This window comes from Equus caballus, chromosome 11, assembly GCF_041296265.1.
Source record: "Equus caballus isolate H_3958 breed thoroughbred chromosome 11, TB-T2T, whole genome shotgun sequence".
Classification (NCBI taxonomy): domain Eukaryota; kingdom Metazoa; phylum Chordata; class Mammalia; order Perissodactyla; family Equidae; genus Equus; species Equus caballus.
Genome location: NC_091694.1, coordinates 33,897,992 through 33,921,745, shown reverse-complemented (window position 1 = coordinate 33,921,745; position 23,754 = coordinate 33,897,992). Strand labels below are relative to the sequence as shown.

The following is a 23,754-nucleotide window of genomic DNA, read 5'->3' as shown; positions in this document are numbered from 1 at the left end:
CAGAAGATTTTTTTGCATCTGATCTACTTATAAAAAAACACAAGTAAAGCAAATGAATATAACTTGCACTCATTGCCAGGCAACATTTGCTCATGAAATAAGACATGAAACAAAAGAACAAAAAGATGTGCCTGCATAAGAAATAAAATCAGAAGAAAAGCAGTTTACAAACGCTATTTATTTTCTAATTAGTTATTTAATAAGGATTCTTTCCTTATATCAAAATATAACATACCTTACTATACAGATATATCAAGATCATGTTGGTATACAGGAAATTTTTAAAACATTACATTTTAAATCATTCACTGTGCTTGTTGTTTATCTAAATGTAAGTAAATTTAATGCAAAGAGCATATTAAAATGTTGTTTGTAAAGCAGGGAGTAGATTCAGTTTTATCTGCTGCAGAAATAAAAAAGAGGATGTACTGATGTTTAATATAAAACTACTAAGCAAAATGAGAAAAAGCTATATACAGATTAGATCACCTTTCATCAACAGTCACAAATAATACTCACATAACAGGGACAAACTGTTTTGCTAATAAAAGAAGTCCAATTATTCTGTCTCCCCTTCCCCTCTATAGGATTTTTCAAAGATTTTATTTTACATTGATTTATTCAACATACATTTATTGAGCGCCCAGTACGCACCTGATACTGTTCCGGATACTTGGAATACAGCAGTAAGCAAAATAGAAAAAAATAAAATCCCTGCCCTCAAAGAGCTTTTATTTTAGAAGTGAAGCTCATATTTTTAGTACAGTTTTTATTATTTTGGCTACTTTCACTCCCACACACTATCCAATCCCCCAAATTTGAAATCCTTCCTACTGTCACTGTGTTAGATCAGGTAATTATTACCTCTCAGCTGTACTATTGCCTGCTAATTGAACTCCTTACTCTTAGTTGCTTCTCCGCCAAATCTACCCTCCACAATGCTGCCAGAGTTATGCTCCTAAAAACACATATTATGTTAATGCTTGTTTGAATAACTCCTTATGACATATAAAACCTAAACTCCCAAGTTTGACTTTCAAAGCTCTCCATCATTTGGCACCACCTATTTTCTCACAATGGGTCTTTTTTCCATTTCCAACATACCCTACTTTCACATCTCTGCATCGACTGCCCTTCCCTCAACAAACCCATTTTCAAGAACTTCTCCTACTCTTCTTCCTGCAAGAGAATTTCTCCCTATTTCAGGGGTCCCATAGTAATTTATGTATATGACTATGATAGCACTTATCACAATGTCCCATAGTATAATTATGTAATATATATCTTTTGCTCTATTTGTCCAATTCCTTTTGTAGTCCATATAGTATTTCAGAATCTTTTGCAGAGTAAATGTTCAAGCTTTTTGAAGTAAACTGAAATGAATTACCACAGTGATGCTTTTATGAAAGAATTCAATTTTCTGAGAATATAACCCATTTGTTCTCAGTCTTAGTTCGAAAAGGTCTCAGAAAAATGAATGTTATCTTAATGGAACATTTGTGATTTTAGGAAGCAGTTAGATACCAATTTAAAATAACCACAGCAGATATTATCCAGACGTACTTAGGCAAAAATGACTATAAAATTCTAAATGAAAAGAATCTGTGTACTAAAACAATATGTCATATAGAAAAGTGCATAATGCACATATCTTAATGAATTATTACAGACACAGGTATCCTCTATCCAGATTAAGAAACACAAACACACAATAGAGGGACATATTCTATTGGTTGTCAAGACTTACTATAAAGCTACTGTAATGAAAATTTTTTTCAATCAGTTTGTCAGTTTCCATAAAAATCCATACTCAAGTTTTGACTGATATTGTACTGATTCTCTAGAAAAACTGGGATAACTAATAGCCTTACAAGACTGTCTTCTAATCCACAAACATGATATATCCCTTCTTTCATCTAGATCTTTTTGCTTCCAATAATATTTTACAATTTTATGTAGAGGCAAAGCATATCTTTTATTAGATTTATTCTCAGCTTTTTGTTTTTTTAAAAAAATGCTATTATAAGTGCTACCTTCTAAAAAATTTCATTCTCTAAATGTTTACTGTAGCATATAGAAATATGATTATTATATACGTGTTGATCTTGTATCCAAAACTGTGCTATACTCTCCTCTTAATCCTCCAAGTTTGTGGAAGTTATTCCCTTCTCTTAGTATTTCTGCCAAGTTTTGCTTTTTATATGTTGAGTATGTATTATCAGACAAATACAAATCTGAACTCGCATCTTCCTGGTGAATTGAATCTTTTACTATTAATAATGGATGTGTTCTATCTATTAACACTTCTTGTATCATACTCTACTTTGATTTCAGTATAACTACATAAGCTTTTTCTTACTTGAATTGAACAGCTCATCTTTTTCCATCCTTGTACTATTAATCTTTCTGTGCAGTCATATTTTAGGTATGTAGCTTGTATTTAGCAGATAGTTGAAGTTTTTTTTAACATTTATTTGGACAATTGGGAGGAACATTTATTCCATTTACATTTGTATAATTATTAACATATTTGGATTTAAATCAACCACCGAATGCTTACTACTTATCCTGCCTGTTCTATGTTCCTTTTGTCTCCTTTCTTGCCCTCCTTTGGCTTGGCTTTTTAAAAATTATTAAATTTCGGGGCTGGCCCCGTGGCCGAGTGGTTAAGTTCGCGTGCTCCGCTGCAGGCGGCCCAGTGCTTCGTTGGTTCGAATCCTGGGCGCGGACATGGCACTGCTCATCAAACCACGCTGAGGCAGCGTCCCACATGCCACAACTAGAAGGACCCACAACGAAGAATACAGAACTATGTACTGGGAGGCTTTGGGGAGAAAAAGGAAAAATAAAATCTTTAAAAAAAAAAAGATTATTAAATTTTCACCTCCCTTACTAGCTTGATATTTATATAATCGTGTAGCGCTTACCCTAAAGATTGTAATATAGATCCTTATTTATTAAACTCTTATATAAATTAATATCTTACCTTTTCAAGGGCAATGCAAAGACCTTAGAATAACTTAATTTCAATTACTCCACATCTGATTTGTAGATCATGTATTTTAATTCTTGCTATATATTTTAAATCTCTCAAGACAATATCACTACTGCTTTTAATGTCAATCTTAATTTAAATTTACCCTTTTAGTACTCTTCATCCATTCCTGATTCTCTGGGCTTCAATCTAGAATCACTTTCTTCCATTCAAAGAACATCTTTTAGTATTTTCTTTAGAGCATGTTTGCTAGTTGACAAACTTTCTGCTTTCTGAAAATATCTTTATTTTACACTGTTCATGGGACATTTTGAGTGCAGAATCCTCTGTTGGTAGTTATTTTCTTTTAGCCCTTTAAAGATACCATTCCACTGTTAGCTGACTTTTCAACCAAATCAATGACAGCAAGAAATCAGTCTTACTGGAGATCCTTTGAAGATAGTATATCTTTTTCTTCATCTCTCCTTCTTTGCTTTGGATATTTTTCTCTGGCCTATTTTGCAGTCCATTAGTCTTCTCTTAGCTGTGGCTACCGAAAGAACATTAATTGAGTTCTTAATTTCAGCTACTATGCTTTTTAATGTTCTTATGGTTTTTTAATTCTAGAATTTCCATTTGGCTCTCCTTTATAGTTTCTAATTCTCTGGCAAAATACGCAAACTTGTTTTTTACTTTTTTAACACACTGATTTTGGATTAAAGTACATGTCTAATAACTTCATTAAATGGATCCCCTGTGGATCTGTTTCTATTGTTTCTTTGTTTTGATCAAATTATCTTGTCTCCTCAGATACCTGATTAATTTTGATTGAGTGCCTAATTTATATATGAAAAATACAGAGTTAATATGAAGCCTAGGATGATTTTATTTTCCTTTAGACTTAAAATTTAAGCCTGAGCTTCAGCCCCTGTAAGGGCTGATTTATATCTAGTTCATCCTTACGTTTAAAGTATGGGCCTTTAGTGTACGAATCCAAAGCCTGTTGGTTTATCAGGGCAGCTTCTTAGCCAGTCTCACCTCTCTGGGTTTCCTCTTTAACCTAGATGTTGGCTTTGTAATTCTTTGCTCTCTTTTTATGTCTATGATGCTTTAAAAAGATGTTTTAAATTTTACCAACCTTTTTAAGACACTTTCTCGAGAGAGTTGATCCAAACTGCCTAATCTATTATCACTGGAAATGGAACAATTATCAGTGGTCTTCAACTATGCCATGATATATTGCTACATTAAAATCAATTGTGGGGGCCAGCCCAGGGGCGCAGCAGTTAAGTGCACATGTTCTGCTTTGGCGGCCTGGGGTTTGCCGGTTCAGATCCCGGGTGCGGACATGGCATCGCTTGGCAAGCCATGCTGTGGTAGGCGTCCTACATATAAGGTAGAGGAAGATGGGCACGAATGTTAGCTCAGGGCCAGTCTTCCTCAGCAAAAAGAGGAGGATTGGCAGCAGATGTTAGCTCAGGGCTAATCTTACTCAAAAAAAAAAAAAAAATCAACTGTGGGAAATGCTGCTTATAATTTCTTAAGAATAATAGCTAGGGGCTGGCCCCATGGCTGAGTGGTTAAGTTTGCACACTCCCTTTGGCAGTCCAGGGTTTCACCAGTTTGGATCCCAGGTGCGGACCTAGCACCGCTCATCAAGCCATGCTGAGGCGGCATCCCACATAGCAGAGCCAGAAGGACCTACAACTAGAATATACAACTATGTACTGGGGGGCTTTGGAGAGAAGAAGAAGGAAAAACAAGAAGATTGGCAACAGATGTTTGCTCAGGTGTCAATCTTAAAAAAAAAGAATAATAGCTAAAGCATGTAAATTGAAAATGATTGCTTTTTAAAAATAAAATTGGAGTAAGAATAATGATAATAATAATTAAAATAGCACCTGTCATTTATGAGCACATTATATATACCAGCCACTGAGTTGAAAAGTGTACATGCGTTATTTAATTTAATCCTCAAAACAGTCTTACGAGATAGGTACCATTATTATCATTCCCATTTACAGCTGAATAAACTGAGGTTTAAAAGTTAAAAAATTTGCCAAATATCGCATAGTACTATTTGACCACATATTCAAACCCAGTTGTTTGACTCTGAATATGCACTATTACCTCCCATGATAGGAACGAAAAATTTCAGTCTCATAACAAAATCACCTAAAATCTCTTGCATATTCTTGAATATTAAAGAAAAAGATGGAATTATGGCATTATATCTAAACCCAGGCATGCCATGAGAATATGTCCTGCATGTAAACATATGTCACAATGGAAAGAAAGGCGGACTGATAACTGTTAAACTAACTAATGAAGAGAAAAAGGAAAAAAAAAATAAATAAATAAAATAAAATCTTTAAAAAAAGAAAAAGAAAAAAAAATAAAATAAAATCTTTAAAAAAAGAAAAAGGAAAAAAAAATAAAAATAAAATCTTTAAAAAAAAAAAAAAACTAACTAATGAAGGTGGGAAATTGTTAAGAAAACTTATGTTCACTCACATGTATTAACTGGTATTATGTAGGCATAAATACAGATAAATAATAGAATATGCCTCTAATCTAAGTAGAGCTATTTGAGGCTTTCATATTTATCCAGAGTAGAACCTGCAAAAATAGTACACATATTGGTTGTATTAGCAATGCCACCTAGTGGCAGCCAAATATAGACATAGTTAGAAAAAGAGTTCTAGAAGAGTGGTTCTTAACTTTTTAGGGGTTACAGAGTCTTTGGAGAATCTAATACAATAGGTCCTTTTTGCCAGAAAGATGCACTTTTGCAAAAACACATAACAACATGCATAGTGTTTCAGGGAATTAACAGACCTTCCAAGTCCATTTGCTGACTATTAAAACTAATGGAACAAACCAACTAACGTTAGAGGGCCAACTAACTCTCCTTGAGCCTTAAGAAGGAATCCATTCACTTTTCCCTTCATCTCTTCCTCTCTGGCTGGCAATCTTTATGCCTGTATAAACAGTATTTAACTTTTCCGTTGTGGCTAGATATCTGTTCTCTGCAAACTACTAGATTTCTACTGTTTTCAAATCAATTTACAAAATTTGATAGTAGCCCAAACTAATCTTTTTTCCTGCTGATTTTCATTAAGTTTAATGCGGATCAAACAACTACTCTTCTTTCAAATGTTTAAAGAAGTGATGAGGATTTCTAGAACATCTGGATTAAGGTATAACTTTTCAATTATATCTAAAAATATAAATGAAATTGTTTCTTGATGAACTTAAAAATCAAGACAACTTTTCCATTTTAAAGGCAGATATATGGTATCTAATATTTTTGGAAATATGGTAACACTTTTAGATCACCGTTTAGTTGTACAATGAGTTTTAATTAAACGATACTTCTAAAAGACGTAACTTCCATACTGGAAAGAATGTAATTGGGAAATTTTGCCTATTCAGGAAAAATTTTCCTATTTCCCTTTTAAGCCATGATTTCCAGTAAAGAAAATCATGATGAAGAAGGAATTAAATCTTCTTCCTTTGTTAAACTTGGTTTCTTTTTCACCAATTTTGCTGTAAATTATTGTCAAAGGGAGAGTTTTATTTCTGATCAGACTACTGTCCTAATATGGTCACTTGTTTTCTTGACTGAGGAGTTATATGAGTATGGAAAAGGTACCTATTTCATCAGAGCAAAAATGTATGACATGAGAATGTTTCTGTCACATCTCCCTAAGTGAGTATTATGTATAGGCTCATAAACAAAAGGAGGTATAATTAGGACTTTCCAAATGCAATCACATTTCACAAATATAAAACAAAAGGAGTGGTGATCTATAATGATAAAACTCCGTCAACCATCCATCACCAAAAAAATTTTAAGTTTTTAAAATGTAACCAGAGATTATTTGGAATAGTTTCCTAAACACGGATCAAATTTTGTCGTTGTTGTTGAGGAAGATTCGCCCTGAGCTAACATCTGTTGCCAGCCCTCCTCCTTTGTATGAGGGTCATTGCCACAGCATGGCTGAGAAGCGGTGGAGGTCCGCACAAGGATCTGAACCCGTGAACTCCAGGCTGCCGAAGCAGAGCACACCAAACTTAACCAGGAGGCCATAGGGCCAGCCATTAACACCGATTCATGACGAAAACTCTCAGCAAACTGGGAAGAGAGGTGAGCTTCAACTGGATAAAGAACATCTGCAAAAAACCTACAGCTAACACAATACCTAATGGTGAGAAACTAGAGGCTTTCCCACTAAGATAGGGAACAAGGTAGGATATCCCTCTCTCACCACTCCTATTCAACATTAGACTGGAAGACCAAGCTAAAGCAGTAAGACAAGAAAGGAAATGAAAGGGTATACAGACAGACTAAGGAGGAAGAAATAAAACTGTCTTTATCTGCAGATGAAATAATTATATATGCAGAAAATCATAAAGAATCGACAAAAAAGTCCTAAAACTATTAAGTGATATAGGAAGGTTATAGGATATAAGGTTAATACACAAAAGTCAACTGCTTTCCTATATACCAGCAATTAATATACATGATCCACGAATCATGCACTAGGTATTTACCCAAATGACTTGAACACTTACATCCACACAAAAACTTGCACCAAATGTTCATAGCAGCTTTATCCATTGCCATAACTTGAAAACAACCATGATGTCCTTCAATAAGTGAATGGGTAAACAAACTGCGGTGGGACATCCAGAAAATGGAATATTATTCAGCAATAAAAAGAAATGAGACATTAAGCCATGAAAAGACATGGAAGAACTCTAAATGCATACTGCTAAGTGAAAAAAGCCAGGCAAAAAAAAGATATATACTGTATAATTCCAACTATATGACATTCTGGAAAAGCCAAAACTTCTAGAGACAGTAAAAGAATCAGTAGTTGCTAAGGGTTCATGGGGTTGGGAGGTAGGAATAAACAGATGGAGCACAGGGTATTTTTAGGGCAATGAAACTATTCTGTATGATACTGTAATGGAGGATACATAACATTATGCAATATGCAAAACCCATAGAACTATAAAACACAGTGAATTCTAATGTAAACAATGCACTTTAGTTAATAACGTATCAATATTGGTTCCTCCATTGTAACAAATGTACTACACTAAAGCAAAATGTTTATAGGGGAAACTATCATTATATTGTATACCTGAAGCTAATACAATATTACGTCAATTATACTTCAATTTAAAAAAACCAATTTTTTAAAAATAGGGGATTTTTAAGTTTATAAAAAAAATTTTTTTTAATGTGAGTGTGTGTGCCTATGTATGCGTAAAGCTATATGCGAACTCTCTATCCTTTCTGCTCAATTTTCCTGTAAACCTAAAACTAGTCTAAAAAATAAAGCCTATTAATTAAAAAAAAAAGGAAAAGGAAAAGAAAGTGTTCTTAGTCCTCTACAAATTTCCCTTTTCTTTCCATCTAACTACTGGCACTAGCAACCTACCTGGATCAGGAGAAGATCTCATTTACCTTGCAAGACAATTACAATAGCTCTTTAAATTTCTCTTTTCAGATACTTATAATATGTACTGAATGAACAAGTGAACACATAACTGTTTTCTATTCGGTTAATGGTATCAACATCTACTCAGTCAAGTCAAAAAACAACAGTTATCTTTGGCTCCTTCCTCCCCCATACTGAACCACAACATATTTTTAATTTTATCAATAAAATTTCTCTAAGATTTGTCCTATTTCATTCTAATGCCATTGCCACTCCAACCACTCTTTTGAAACATTAAAGATTTATGCCATTTTTTGTCTTTATTCTGCTTGACCTCTCCCTGCAAATTATTTTTTGTAAATAGCCCTTCCTCTCCATGCTTCCTGCTATCTCTATGGAAGCCTGAGTCTCTCAGAAGGATTATCGTAACTGCCCATCTTCTCTCCCACCTTCAATCCATCTCCTAAACTATAGCCAGAATTATATATTCATAAACTGCAGATCGGGTTATTTTACTTATATTTAATTTTAAGGCATTTAGAATAATTCTAAATGCTACTCACAAACAAACAAACAAAAATAAAATTTACCTAACACTGAAAAAAAGTAGCCTGATCCATCCTGGACCCCAGTTTAATGAGCAGTGATAATGCCACAAAGCTTTTATATAGCTTTTACGTATAATGCAACACAGTTTCAGATGTTCCTTGATTATATGTTCATACTTGCTGAACCAGATAATATATACAGTACTGAGTATGTATAATGAAAGAGTGATATCTTCCTTCAAATAGCTCTTGAAGAATTCCTTCTAAACTTGTGAACAGTCTAACCATATTCCATTAAACCTACACTCTGATCAGGGGCAGAAATTACTACTTAATTTATGGAAGCAAAGACGTGATTTTTCACTCAAATGAATTTTGCAACAAATGTTTATTTTTATGTTTCTAAAGCCTTTACTAGATACATGGATCAATGGAACTAAATAATGTTTTCACATCAAGACATTTTATAAATGTTTCTCATGGATAAGAGAAGAAACAGGAAACATGAAACTTCCATGTTTCAAATTTCTTTATTCAAACTGACTGTGCATGTTACAAAGTTCACTAGAATCCCTTTTAAGGTTCAGTAGAATCTGCTATACAGGCTGCTTTTCAGATACTTCCAAATTAATCAAATGCTACAAATGAGTTCCTTAATCTGGGTTTCCCAAGGAATCTCAGAGGATAGGTCTAGAAAAGAACAGAAGGTAACCTGTAGCCTGTAATTCCTTCTTTTCCCCTCTGCCTCAACCTCTAGTGTAGTAGTATACTTCTAAGAATGTAGCTATTAAAGAAACAGTGATATGGGATACTTCCCTAGGATTTATGTCCGTATTTGAGATAAAATCAACAAGTAATCATGAATAGAATTCTAAAATTCCAGGTTTTAAACTCCCATAAACTTGGAGAAGTTATGTATTATAGATTAATTCTCAAGTTATTCTTCAGACCATTAATTCAGCAGCTTTCTGAACAATCATTCCTTAATACTCATCATTCCTGCTTCAGAAATGAACTTACTGTGGCCAAGAATCTGAAGAGTTTGCAGTGTTCAACTTTATTCAGCAGTCAATACTACTGCTGTGACAACTTTTCATCAGCTTGTCTCTAATCAAGATCAATCTGTTTTCAAATATGGAATTATTTTCAATATATTATTCAGGGACAGGAATAGAGTAAAAGTAGGGAGGCATCCAGGGCACAAAATTTAATGAGGCACTCACTCTTCACCCTATACTTACATGACCCTGAAAGTGCCTATTTAAATTCTGTGCCCGAGATGTGTTTGCTCATCACCTCCTAGTCTTAGCTCTGCTATAATTTCAGTATATTTGTCAATGTTCAAAGGAAAACCCATCTCCTATCTTTATCATTTCAACTAAGTAAAAAAATATTCTTTAGGAGGGGGACACCTTAAACTTTGGTTTAATAGGGTTTAAGAAAGCAGGCAGTTCTACACATGTACTATGTCATCAACTACATCTAACAAGAACATCAAAATAACTATTCAGATGTATACATGGTGTTTGAGGATCTCAGGGAAGATGCCATGTCTCATTTGCTGATTAAGAGAGAAAGTAAACTGTCTGAATTAATTTTTAGCCTTACATGAAATTTTGTACATTTAGATAACTTCAACTATTAAAACGACAATTGCACAAGCAAGCAACTATTATTTCAAAATCTGGAAGGAAAAACATTTCCTGGCTGAATTAAATTTAAGTAAACAATCTCATTTGCCTAAGGGTTTTTTTTCCTTTCTCTTTTCAAATCCTCGACCCAAAAGGAAAAACAAATAGAATTCTAAGTCAAACTTAAAGCACTGATTTGAGGATTAGAATGCTCACGAAACACAAAGGTAATTAAATAAAAATCTTAACAATTTTTAACTTCCGAAGTAAAAGCACCAATTAAAACATAATTTCTTTCAATCTTGCTTATTAAAAGTTATTCTTACCAGATAAAGCAGAAAGGTGTGCAGCCCTGTTCCAAGCCCAACAGAAGACAAAATTCCTAAGCCTATCCAGTAGGCATACAAAAGAAACTGTTTCTCTATACGTTGCACATACTGAAAAACAAAAGGGATGAAGTGAAAAAAAGACAACCAGAATTCTTAAACGGAAATGTGGTATTTCTCAACTACAGTCAAAATAAAACAAACCAACTAAAGTAAGTTTCCCATAGGAAGACAGTATTAAATTAAAAACCCCGTGAAGGGGCCTAATTCCTCTACTAAGCAATAGCAGAGATGGCAAAAAATTCATCTAATTGGAATAAAGCTTTTATTTCTAGACCTTTAAAGTCCTGCTATTGCAATGACATTTATAGGAAAAATGCAAATTACTAATAACTATGAGAACAAAACTTTTAAAGATATTTAAATGTTATGAAAAACTTTTTATTAAAGTTATTAACAAACTGTCCTATTTTCCCTTCAGTTTTGTTTTATTTACAGACTATAGGCAAAAGAATTTCCCTTTTTATACATATCAAACCTAACGTTCAATCTAGGATGAGAATATCTGTTAGAGTGGATCACAGGAACATGTTATAGGAAATATGAAGACTTTGGTAGCGATTAAAGGATACATGCTGCTTTGACTAAACACCATCAGGAAAGTTACATTTAAATCCTTGAAGGTAACAAGGAATGATATATACGAGATATAAATACTTAGCAGCCACCAACTACTATAAAAATATTTTTAATATTTGGCTTTAAAAGTAAGACACTAAAATATCAGTTACCAGATAAATTGAGAAAGCAAAACCAAGCCTAAAAAAGTTGAGGGTAGAAATTCTATGAGCCCCACAATAGTCCCATTTAAGAACTGTTTGGAATTAGAGGAAGTACAAGAACGGAACACAGCTGCTGAACCTCTTACCTGCTGATGTGCTCCTTCAACGTAATACGCAGCTAGAAGCACAGCAAGCAGCAGTAAAAAAGACGCCACAATGCTTTGACGATGCCATAATCTTAAAAACAAATTAATTAAAAAATAAATATCTGTCTCATTTTCAGGGTTCATCACTCTACAAACCATTTCTTGCTGAAGCAGTTGGGTTAGCTCAGCTACAGAATCAGTTCTTTCTGGGTTGAGCTCTTCTGTCCTTAAAAAATATGGTCTCTTGGGATGCTGAAGGGGGTCAAGGGAAGTTACATGGGTTTAGAACCCAACTTCTTAGCATAAACCAATCGTAGCCTTTCCTTTACCCAAAGATTGATCTGTTTTACACCACAACTTCTAATGGGAAGAGATATTATAATATGATGGAAAGAGTACTAGCCTTCAAGTCAGAGGATCTGGGTCAGAGTCCCTTAAATATTGCACTTTGAACAACACACTTAACCAATCTGATTGTTTCTTGTTTTTAAAATACTAACAATCATCATAATCATATCATAATAATCATATACTTGTTTTACTTTCTTCATGCAGTTGCTTTAAGGATCAAATAAACCAAAAAATGTTACAAATGTTTTATAAATTTTAAGTGCGATAAAAACGTAAGATATTATTTCAGACAATAACTTGGAAAGGCAAGCCAGATAATGACAAGGTATGTAAAAGTTCAACTTGTTCTTTATATTTGAAACAGGGCTTGAAAATACTAAATTTAAAGATAGAACACACTGCCATGGCAGAGTCCTTTTTCATTGCCTCATATTATCACTAAAAGTGCCACATATCTTGAACCTTGTCCTACTAAAGAATCAGGGTATCTAACGTACACAGGCCTGATTTCTCCTGAAGGTAAAGTTAGAAGAAAAGGACTCTTGCTCTCAGTGTTCTCCTTTGCATAAAAGATTCAACATGAGATAGTGGTCAACTGCAATAATCCAGTGAGCAAATAGTAATATGCTCCCCCAATCTATTTTTCTTCAAACTACAGAAAAGAAAATAAATATGTTCCTATAACACTCTAAATTTAATTAATCCATTTTTATAGAGCAGGTGGCAAGGACTAAGAGATTGCTGAAGACTTCTAAACTCAGTAAATAGGTTTACATAAAAGATAATGGAAGACTCTTTACTTTGAGGTCCATTCCTTCAAGATTACTAGGATTTCCAGAGAAAAATACTGCAAGGTAATGAGTGGCTGCCTCCACAGGACAATATTCTGCCTTTCTTCCCGATCCCGCCTCTTCTTTTCATTCACTGAAGAGGGGTCTGAAAAACATCAGTGCAGAAGATAAAACAGAATGCTCACTTTTCCTAATCACTTTAAAAATTCATCTACCTTCCCATCCCACATTCGACGGACTGCATATAAACCTCAAAAAACAAACAATGTGGTTCACACTGTGACAAGTCTGGCTAGGTGCTTCCGCTCTACTCTTAATATTATTTTTGCAATTATTTTATTGTCAAGACACAACTTTTTCTTCTTGTACATTATTGGAATATAAATTGGCCCACCTTCTATGAAGGCCAATTTAGCATCATATCATAGAGCAAAGTGGTTTAGAGCTCAAAATGTGAAGGCAAACTACTTGGTTTCAAATCCTGGCTGTGCCACTTACTAGTCATGTGACCTTGGATGAGTTAATTAACCTTTCTTTGCCTCAGTTTTCTTTTTTCTAAAAAGAAGAAAACATAGGCAGTACATTCTTTGACATCAGTCTTAGCAGTATCTTTTTGAATACCATGTCTACTCAGGCAAGGGAAACAAAAGCAAAAATAAACAAATGGAATTCCATCAGACTAAAAAGCTTTTGCAAGGCAAAGGAAACCATCAACAAAACAAAAAGACAACGCACCAATTGGGAGAAAATATCTGCAAATCATATACCCAACAAGGGGTTAATATCCAAAATATATAAAGAACTCATATAGCCCAACAACAAAAAAACAAACAAGCCAATCAAAAATGGCAGAGGATATGAACAGACATTTTTCCAAAGAAGATATACAGATGGCCAACAGGCACATGGAAAAATGTTCAACATCACTAATTATTAGTGAAATGCAAATCAAAACTACAATGATGGGGCCAGCCTGGTGGCACAGTGGTTAAGTTCACTTGCTCTGCTTCAGCAATCTGGGGTTTGTGGGTTCGGATCCTGGGCACAGACCTATGCACCACTCATCAAGCCATGCAGTAGTGGCATCCCACATACAAAAAAGAGGAAGATTAGCTACAGATGTTAGGTCAGGGCCAGTCTTCCTCACCGAAAAATAATAAATAAGCAAAAAGAGTGAAATGTCTCAGTTCTATGTTAAAAAAAAACTACAATGAGGTATCACCTTACACCTGATAGAATGGCTATAATTAAAAAGAGAAGAAATAACAAGCGTTGGAAAGGATGTAGAGAAAAGGGAATCCTTGCACACTGCTGGTGGGAATGCAAACTGATGCAGTCACTAAGGAAAACAGTATGGAGAATTCTCAAAAAATTAAAAATAGAAATACCATATGATCCAGCTATCACTACTGGGTATTTATCCAAAGAACATGAAATCAACAATTCAAAGAGATTTATGCAGTCTTACGTTCACTGCAGCATTATTCACAATAGTAAAGACATGGAAGCAACTCAAGTGCCCATCAACAGATAAATGGATAAAGAAGATGTGGTGTGTACACACACACACACACACACACACACACACACACACACAATGGAATACTACTAAGCCATAAAAAAGACAAAATTGTGCCATTTGTGATAACATGGATGGTCCTGGAAGGTATTACGTTAACTGAAATAAGCCAGACAGAGAAAGACAAACACCATATGATTTCACTCATGTAGAAGATAAACAAACACATGGATAAGGAGAACCGACCAGTGGTTACCAGAGGGGAAAGGGGTGTGTAGAAGGGGAAAGGGGTAAAGGGGCACATATGTATGGTGGTGGATAAAAACTAGACTATTGCTGGTGAATACAATGCACTCTACATAGAAACTGATATATAATAATGTACACCTGAAATTTACACAATGTTATAAGCCAATATGACCTTAATAAAATAATTTTTAAAAAACAGCACTTTAGGGTCATTGTAAAGACTAAATGAGTTAATATATGTACAGCTCTCAAAAGAGTTTGACACTTAGTAAGTGTGCAATTAAGGTTAGTTGTTATTGACATCATCTATCGAAATTACAAATGTGTATACCGTATAACCCAATAATTTCATTTCTAAGAATGATTAAGTGTAAAGTGAAATGAACAAGTTTATTCAATGAGGCATTATTTGTCCTAGCAAAAGACTGTAAACAACTTAAATGTTACCAACAGAGGACAGAGGAGTGATTAAAGTATGGTACACTCATACAACGGAATACTAAGCAGCCATAATAAAGAATAAGTTCTTCATGTACAGTTATAGCACAATCTCTAGGAAATACTAAGTAAAAAAACAAAAACAAAAAAAAACCCATGGTACTGAAGAGTAAGTGTGTCACACTAACATTAATTTTAAATTCCAAGGGGTGAGCAGTAGAAGAAGAACATATAAATGTACATGCTTGTTGAAAGAAAGGAAAGAAAAAATAACATGTAAAAGCTCCTAATAGGAAGAGACTAAGATGTATGCAATGCCTATCTTTGACTCCTCAAACTCTTGGTGAAACGATGCAAAAGGTATTGACAATCAACATAACCTGAAAGTCAGATAAGTCCTGTAAAATGTTATGCAAGGCAATGTAGTGATCAAAACAAACAAAAACTACTATTTCAGATAGCTTGCATTTCTTCCAATAAAAGAGAACGTCTACGACATATATTACCATGCTGGAATATTATTTGCAATGTATTTAGGATGCCAAACAATTTAGAAGTTAAAAAGAAAACCATTACAATTAAGAGAAAAGGAAAACCTTCCTTTTCCTTTAAAGACATAAAGTTCCTACTTAAATCATCTAAATAAATAAAAGATGCAATTTTCACAGTTAATGTCAAATATACTGAAATTTACCACGAATTCCAAATTGGCTAAAATATAAATTTATTTGTCTCAAACCAAAATTTTAAAATAAACCCACAATAATCCCACTCTGACTTTCTTGATAATTGTATATTTAGGATTAGTGTAATAAGTAAATTATTATCTGCTTATAAAGTTTCAAAATAGCATGATAAAATTGAGGACCAAACAAAGCCAAATAAATACTTACCATACCACAAGATTAACAAACAGTAATTTTGCACCTAGAACACTACTGATATGACTGTGGCCAGGCTGCTTCTGCTATCACTATGAATAATCACCTTATAGGCCCTGACCCATAATTTAATTTATTATGATAAAAGATAATCTTATATAAGATATTATTTTATTAACAAAAGACAGAAATATATTTTATCTAATATTTATTATTTTATTACGGTGTAAAGGATATCATTCAAACCCACAGACCTTCTCCCTCCAAATCGCCATACTTTACCTGTGAAGTTTCCATTATATTGTTCCTTGTTCATTGCTACACGTCTCTGGTCACAATTTTTTCCATTCTCTGCCATTTCATAGATCAATAACTCTTGAGGCTAATAAAGCAAAATAAAATCCAGTGATAGATTTTATACTTCTGGTTTGCATCTAAGACTGAATACAGAAACAACATGGCAGTAATACCCCACATATGATTTAAATAATGTTTTTACACTTTTCTCTTTTATAATCAAGATTTGAATAATTTGTATAGAAACTACCTAACAGAGGTAGTAAAATTATAAAAGCCATGTAATTGTAACCTTTTCCAAACAGCTATTCCAGTGATTTTCCAGATTAAAATTTGGAGGCAATTTGTCCACAGAAGTAGTATATCAAATACTAGCAGCTTCAAATATTGATAAGCAATATGGTCTAAAGTCTATCTAATTTATAATTTAATATCATACACACTATCTACTCAAATTTTACCAATCTTTCACAGTCATTTTAGCATTATTATAAAAAAATGGATTATATTACCAAACATGTCAAAAATGCTGACACACAGATCCAAGACCAATTTTATTTAGGAAACAATTCTACTGAAAAAAAAAAAAAGATATGGGCATAATAGGTAAAATTTTTTAATGCTTAAGATAAGTTAAATATACTCTTTATACCATGCTTCAGAATACAGGTATGGGTGTAAATTTCTACTTTAAATCTCTGTATTACAACATATAAATTATGCTGACATATCATTCTACACAAAAACACCAGACTGCCTGTGACTGTATGATTCTTTCCATGTGTTAGTAAAACAAATCTTTCTATTCAAAAAGCACATCACTTCAATAAGTCTACAATGCTGAGTCCTTAATATACTTTGCATATCAGGAACCCTGCTAGACTTGTACTGAGGTGATTAGAATATGATATGGTCATGGGTTCAAACTTACTATACTTGTTAGTTGGAGCTATTTCACTCCTTGACTAAAATTCTACCTATAATTACTATTCTCAAAATTTATGTCTCATAAAGGAAAATAAGTGAAAGACTATCTAAAAAGATTGAAAAAAGAGCATACATTCATCACTGCAACAGAAGGTCTCTTCTTTTAGACACAATCCATTTGTGGACATCTTTGCCTTCATTTCTCAATAAGCAAATAAACATACAGAGAATTAAAATATAGACTTCCATTAGCATAGATGCTAATAAACATATAGAGAATTAAAGTATAGACTTCCATTAGCACAGATGGATAGTCTGGAGTAGATGATTACAAGATTTAAAGACTGAAAATCTGGATTTGCATTCCAGATTTGCCACTAACTAGTTGAGTGATCTTGACCAAGTCTCATTTTTTCTAGACCTTGATTTTCTAGATTTACAAAATGAGAACAAAAATCCTCACTTTCACAGGGTTGATGAAGATGAAAGAGAGTGTGTATGTTTGGGCACACACATGTGTTTATAAGTATAAATGGCAATACATCAAAAGGGCAGGAGGCATTTGAAGCAGTAAACCTAGAAACTGCCTATACTACAAAAACTACTTCATAGCACATGCCTCACTGCTAGAATATTAGTGTCTTTCATTCAACACTCATGTAAAAAGCTCTGAGGTCTGTAATGGGCACTGAAGATAAAAATATGAATGAGACAAGGTCCCTGTCCTCCAGAGGGTCAGTCTGGTAGGGAAGCCAGATGAGCACAAGACTTCAATTATAATATAATACAATAAAATAGATATACAGTACATAACTTAATGGGAAGAAAACAGGTTTTAGAGTCTAACAGAACTGGGTTCAAACCCAAACTTCACAAGTATCTACTCTATGACGTTGGGCAAGTTTCTAAATCTCTCTAAACATCAATTTCTCTAACTCATAAAATAGAGATAACACAACATATATCAAAGGGTTACTATGAGGATTAAATGAGGTAATATATATAAAATAATAATATATTGTCTCACCTTTCCTATGAACTCAATATATACTAGTCACGATGAGGAGGAGGAAGAAAGTACGGGAAAAAGTAGGGGAGCTCAGAAGACAATATATTCGAAGAGTTCACAGAAGTTGAAACTTTGATTCTGCAAACTTAAATCATACTTCTGTGAAGATGTTTTCAAAAGACAATATAGCCCAAGCAATTACAAAAAAAGAAAGATGATGGGGGTTGGCCCCGTGGCCTAGTGGTTAAGTTCAGCACGCTCTGGTTCAGCCGCCCAGGTTTGGATCCCAGGGGCACAGAGCTGTACCACTCATTGGTGGCTATGCTGTGGCAGCAACCCACATACAAAACAGAGGAAGACCGGCACAGATGTTAGCTCAGGGCAAATCTTCCTCAGCAAAAAAAAGAAAGATGAAGTTATTTTGTGAAAATCTCTAAGACCAGAGCATCACAATAGGTTCACAAAATGTAAATCTATTCCACAAATCATGTTTTCTGGGTTTTACTAATAAAGTTAACTGAGGATATTTGAAATGGACCACATAATAAAGGAGTTAAAGATTTTCCATCTTCCAATCATTCAGCTTGAAGCCATACTTAAGTTGTGTAAATATTTCAAACTGTATGGGTTCATATTCAGCCAAACTCTATAGGCAATTCATTTTAGGGATGAACAGCCATTCACCTACATCATAATAAATCAAATTTAATTAATTTGTGGGACAAAGACAAACAAGGCACAAAAGGGCTTGTGTTATGATGAAAACATTCTAAAACCTTTCCCCCTGCAAAACACTGTGATAATTGAGCTTATTTCCCCCGTTGTACTCTTTCCTATAGCATCACCTTTAAGATATAAAAGGAGTTTCAAGCATAACAACTTGAGTCCATTGAGTTCTTACTTATAACAATGGTATTATGCAATTATTCGAAGATGTTTTAAAAGATATTGCAACATGAATTTTCATTTGAGCAAATAATGTGTTCTTACACAATATGCTAAAAAAGAAAATAGCCTATTGACATTTCCTACTCAAAAACTTCTCTAGAAAACAAATTAGTCTGGAATTTTGTTTTGTAAGAAATAACCTAGGGAACAAAGTTATTTTCTTTTAATCAGTCTGCTTCTTCAAAAACAAAATAAATTCATTTTAAAAACAAGTTGTGAAAAATTTTCACCATTCCCAAAAGAAAGAACTACAATATAAAGCCAAACATTCAAAGTAAAGAATTACTTGTGTTCTAAATAGTTAAGCTTATAAAAGCAACAAAACTTCCTTGAATTGTAATCATTTTTGAAAATATCTTACACTATTACTTGTCTTTTAAAATTCCCTTGAAAACATCCTTAATTCCTTTGTCCCCATTTTCCTCCATCACATATACACTTTGCAAAGCTGCAATGCCTCTGGAACAATCTCCATTCTTAAGGTCTGTCTGATCAGCTCAACGTAGCTGGAGAAAAATCATACAACTGCACAGCCACTTTAAATTCATGAATTCATTCAACAGATATTTATTAAGTCCTTACTATGTGATGGTTACTACTTGAGACGCCAAAGCTCAAATTTCAAATTGATGCTCATTCCTACTAACAAACTTTTTTTCACTCTAACAATTACCTCATTCCTTGTTCTCTCTCTTCAAACTTTTTCCCTTCTTACTCTCAGGCACTGACTTTGTTTCATTTTTTCATCAAGAAAGCAGACGGGGAATTCTCCAGTCTTTCTATTACTAAACCTACTAAATTGTCTACACCTTTACCCATGTTAGCATTCTTCTTCTCTTTACAACTGGGGCAGTGTCCTTTACCAGCAAAGGCTATCAGGTCAATACACATTCTGTATATCATCCCCACTCACTTTCTCAGAGACTTACCTCCTTCAGTTATCTCTTTCTGTGTCATCAATCTTCCCCCCTTACTGGATTAGTCTCATGAGCAAATAAGCATTAGCCAGCATTTCCCATTTCTCAGTCCTTTTTTATAGACAGATTTCTCAAGAGTTGCTTACATAGACAGAGTCTCCCCTTCCTCATCACCAAATCTCTGCCCAATCCATTGCAATATAACTTTTATCCCAACAAATTATAAGAAACTGTTTTTGTCAAGGTCACCAATGACTTCCACATTGCCAAATGCAATGGACACATCTTAATGAACCTTTTACCTTCACTCAACACAAATAACCACTCCCTTTCTCGAAATACTCTCTTTTCTTTCTATTTCTCTGGTCAGTCCATTGACAGCTCCTCCTGCCCCACTTCCTGGAGTTCTTCAAAGCGTGGTCCTAGGCTTCTTTTTGTGTTTTCTTTTTACTTGTTTATTTACTAGGTTATGATAGTTTACAACATTGTGAAATTTCAGTTGTACATTATTGTCAGTCATCTCATAGGTGCGCCCCTTCACCCTTTGTGCCTTCCTCCCACTGCCCTTCCCCCTGGTAAACACTAAATAGTTCTCTTTGTCCATGTGTTTCTCTTCCACATGAGTGGAATCATACAGTGTTTGTCTTTCTCTATCTGGTTTAGTTCACTTAACATAAGGTCCCTCAAGGTCCATCCATGTTGTTGTGAATGGGACAATTTTGTCATCCAAAAGAGGAAACTTTTTGTGTTTGATTTACACTCTCTCCCTAATGATGTCATCTATTCACACAGCCTTAAATATCCTCTACAATTCTCTCTCTTTCAGAAGTAGAATGATGTTCGATGTGACAATGGTTTATGAATATTCTGTAAAAATAAGTACAATCATAGAGGAGATCTTAGCATTCAAGCCTATCCTACCCCTATAATTCACAGATAAAGAAACTGAGTCTCAGAGGTAAACCTTCAGCCATGACTTGTACAATGTTACAGAACAAGTTAATGACAACCTGGAGGTAGGACCCAGATACAGGGTGGTCTCAAAATAGTAGGAAGTACATTTACCCATTGGTAAGATACCCCCAATCCCAAAACTAAATTTAAGATGATTTTTCTGAGAATTTTGAAAGAGACAAGTTCAATGAAGAGAAGTGAGGTAGGTAATATAAGAGCTGGTCCATAAATATGACTTAAAAGTTGAAGGCTCAACTCAATTCTCATCAAGTTGGTGTACGGGTGGGTGTGAGTTTTCTATGTTAAACTAGGAGGTATTACTAGACTGGGATAATAACTGTACAATTATTAACTATACTGGATGAAAAAAACAATTTAAGGTGGCTGGTTCTATGATAAAAGCAAGGTTCAATAAGACAAAAATGGTAAATATATCTCCAGGATAGTGCAGCAGACTTACAAATCTCGTATCTATGGGGAACATAGCACCATGACTATCACAGGCCTTTGATTATCTTGCCATCCACCTTTGTTTGACTGAAAGATCACCAAATAATACTTTGATTATAACCTGGTTTCCCAAGTAGATTAGTCTGAACTGCTTTTACTGAAAATACTTCTGACACGCAAGGTGTGGGTTTTTTCCACACCAACGACCAATTTTGCAACTCTCCAGACACCACCTGGGTTTCCCTACAGTTCAATTCAATTCTAACAGTAACTACAGAGTTAGCATCAGACTACATAGGCTTAAGGGCTCAGTTCCACAAGACTTCTCTCACTTCAGATGCCAGTCTCAAGGATTAGGTACCCATCCTTCTGTCCAACTTGGCTAGAAAGTTGGGAGTTCCCTCAACCTTCTCTGTTCAGTTCGATAATTTACTGAAACTCAGGAACTTAGGAAAACAGTTTACTTACTGTTACTGATTTACTATAAAGGATACAACTCAGGAATAGCCAAATGGAAGAGATGCATAAGGCAAGGTATAGGAGACGGGTATGGAACTTCCATGCCTCTCCGGGACACACCTCCTCCCAGGACCTCAATGTGTTCACCAACTTGGAAGCTCTCCAAACTCCATCATTTAGGGGATTTATGGAGGTTCTATTATGTAGCCTTGATTGATTAAATCATTGGCCACTGGTGAGTAACTCAATCTCTAACCCCCTCTCCTACCCAGAGGTCAAAAGTTCCAAACCTCTAAGCATGCCTTGGTCTTTCTGGTGACCAGCCCCCATCCTGGAGGTATCCAGGGACCTGCCAAAAGTTGCCTCATTAGAACAAAAGATGCGCCCATCACTCAGAAAAATTCCAAGAGATTTAGGAGCTTTGCATCAGGAACCAGGGACAAAGACCAAATATATATTTCTTATTATGCCACAAGTACTCTATAAGGAGAGAATACACTTGTTATGGGCTGAATTGTGTACCCTCTCCCCTAAAAATTCATACATTGAAGCCCTAACCCCCAATGAGACTGTATTTGTAGTTGGGGCCTTTAAGAAAGTAATTAAGGTTAAATGAGGTCATAAGAGTGGGGCCCTAATCCAACAGGACTGCTGTCCTTATTAGAGGAGAAAAGAGATATCAGAGACCTCTCTCTCTCCATGCACACAGAGGAAAGGCCATGTGAGGACCAACAAGAAGGCAGCTGTCTACAAGTCAGGAAGAGAGGCCTCATCAGAAATCAACCCTGCTAGCACCTTAATTTTGGACTTCCGGCTTCCTGAACTGTGAGAAAATAAATTTCTGTTGTTTAAGTCAATCGGTCTCTGGTATTCTGTTATGGTAGCCCTAGCAGACTAATATAATGCTGGTTAGTATAAACAATGAGAACCAGATCACAGGATAGTAATATTTCTCTTGGTAACATTAATAAATTAGTATTCTGGCTTATGAATTTGGTTAGATAATTTCATCCTCTGGACTTCATTCAGATATATGTTTACTACTTCAAATTTCTAAAGTACAAAGCTGAGGATCAGACACTGAAATATGGCATCTATACCAAGATCCAGATGCCCTGAGTGGACTTTACCGTGTAAGCCAGCCTATCTTTTATCCAAGAAATACCCTATATACTTCACTGCATGTGTTTTCAAATTGCAACAGTGACTACTTAATCTAGCATCAACATACCCTGTTAATCTTACTCATTATCATTTTCATCATTATATAATGATCAATTTTATAGAGAAACAGGAGAAACTGGTGCTCCAAAGCTGCCAATATATCTTGATTGATTTGAGACCAAATCAGGGCAAGCAGCATTTGGACTAGGTATTTCACCTGTACTCCACACTCTAGGACTGAATGCATCCACTGTATTCTCCTTCTGTTTTTCCTCCCAGCTGAAAGCAGCTTAATTTCTTTGGAGCTAAAAGAATCCTACCAAAATCACTTACTAGTGCATGACCTTGGGTAAGTAATTTAAGCCTTTGCACTTGAGTTTATTTGTAAAATATCCCCATTCCTATTTTCACGTCATCCTTAAATGTTTTTTGTGTTGCTTTGGGGGACTCTCAGTAATTTAGTTTCTCTACTTCAAGAGAAGTTATATATAATTGTCCTGCACAGTGACTGGCACTTAGCAGGCACTTAAGGTTAGCTTC

General features: G+C 34.7%; 1 protein-coding gene across 3 annotated transcripts in view; it reads right to left on the bottom strand.

Moving 5' to 3' along the window:
- VMP1 (vacuole membrane protein 1) overlaps nt 1-23,754 on the bottom strand; it is a 125,487-nt gene that overhangs the window by 84,548 nt on the left and 17,185 nt on the right. Inside the window, exons 2-5 of one of the 3 annotated variants that reach the window (XM_070227522.1) lie at nt 16,372-16,471; nt 13,012-13,147; nt 11,861-11,951; nt 10,933-11,043 (exon numbers count right to left, since the gene is read on the bottom strand). In XM_070227522.1, the coding sequence (XP_070083623.1) occupies nt 10,933-11,043; nt 11,861-11,951; nt 13,012-13,147; nt 16,372-16,447 (414 nt within the window). In that variant the 5' untranslated portion in view covers nt 16,448-16,471. The remainder of the gene's footprint in view (nt 1-10,932; nt 11,044-11,860; nt 11,952-13,011; nt 13,148-16,371; nt 16,472-23,754) is intronic. The other 2 variants (XM_070227524.1, XM_070227523.1) reach the window with 2 other exon arrangements.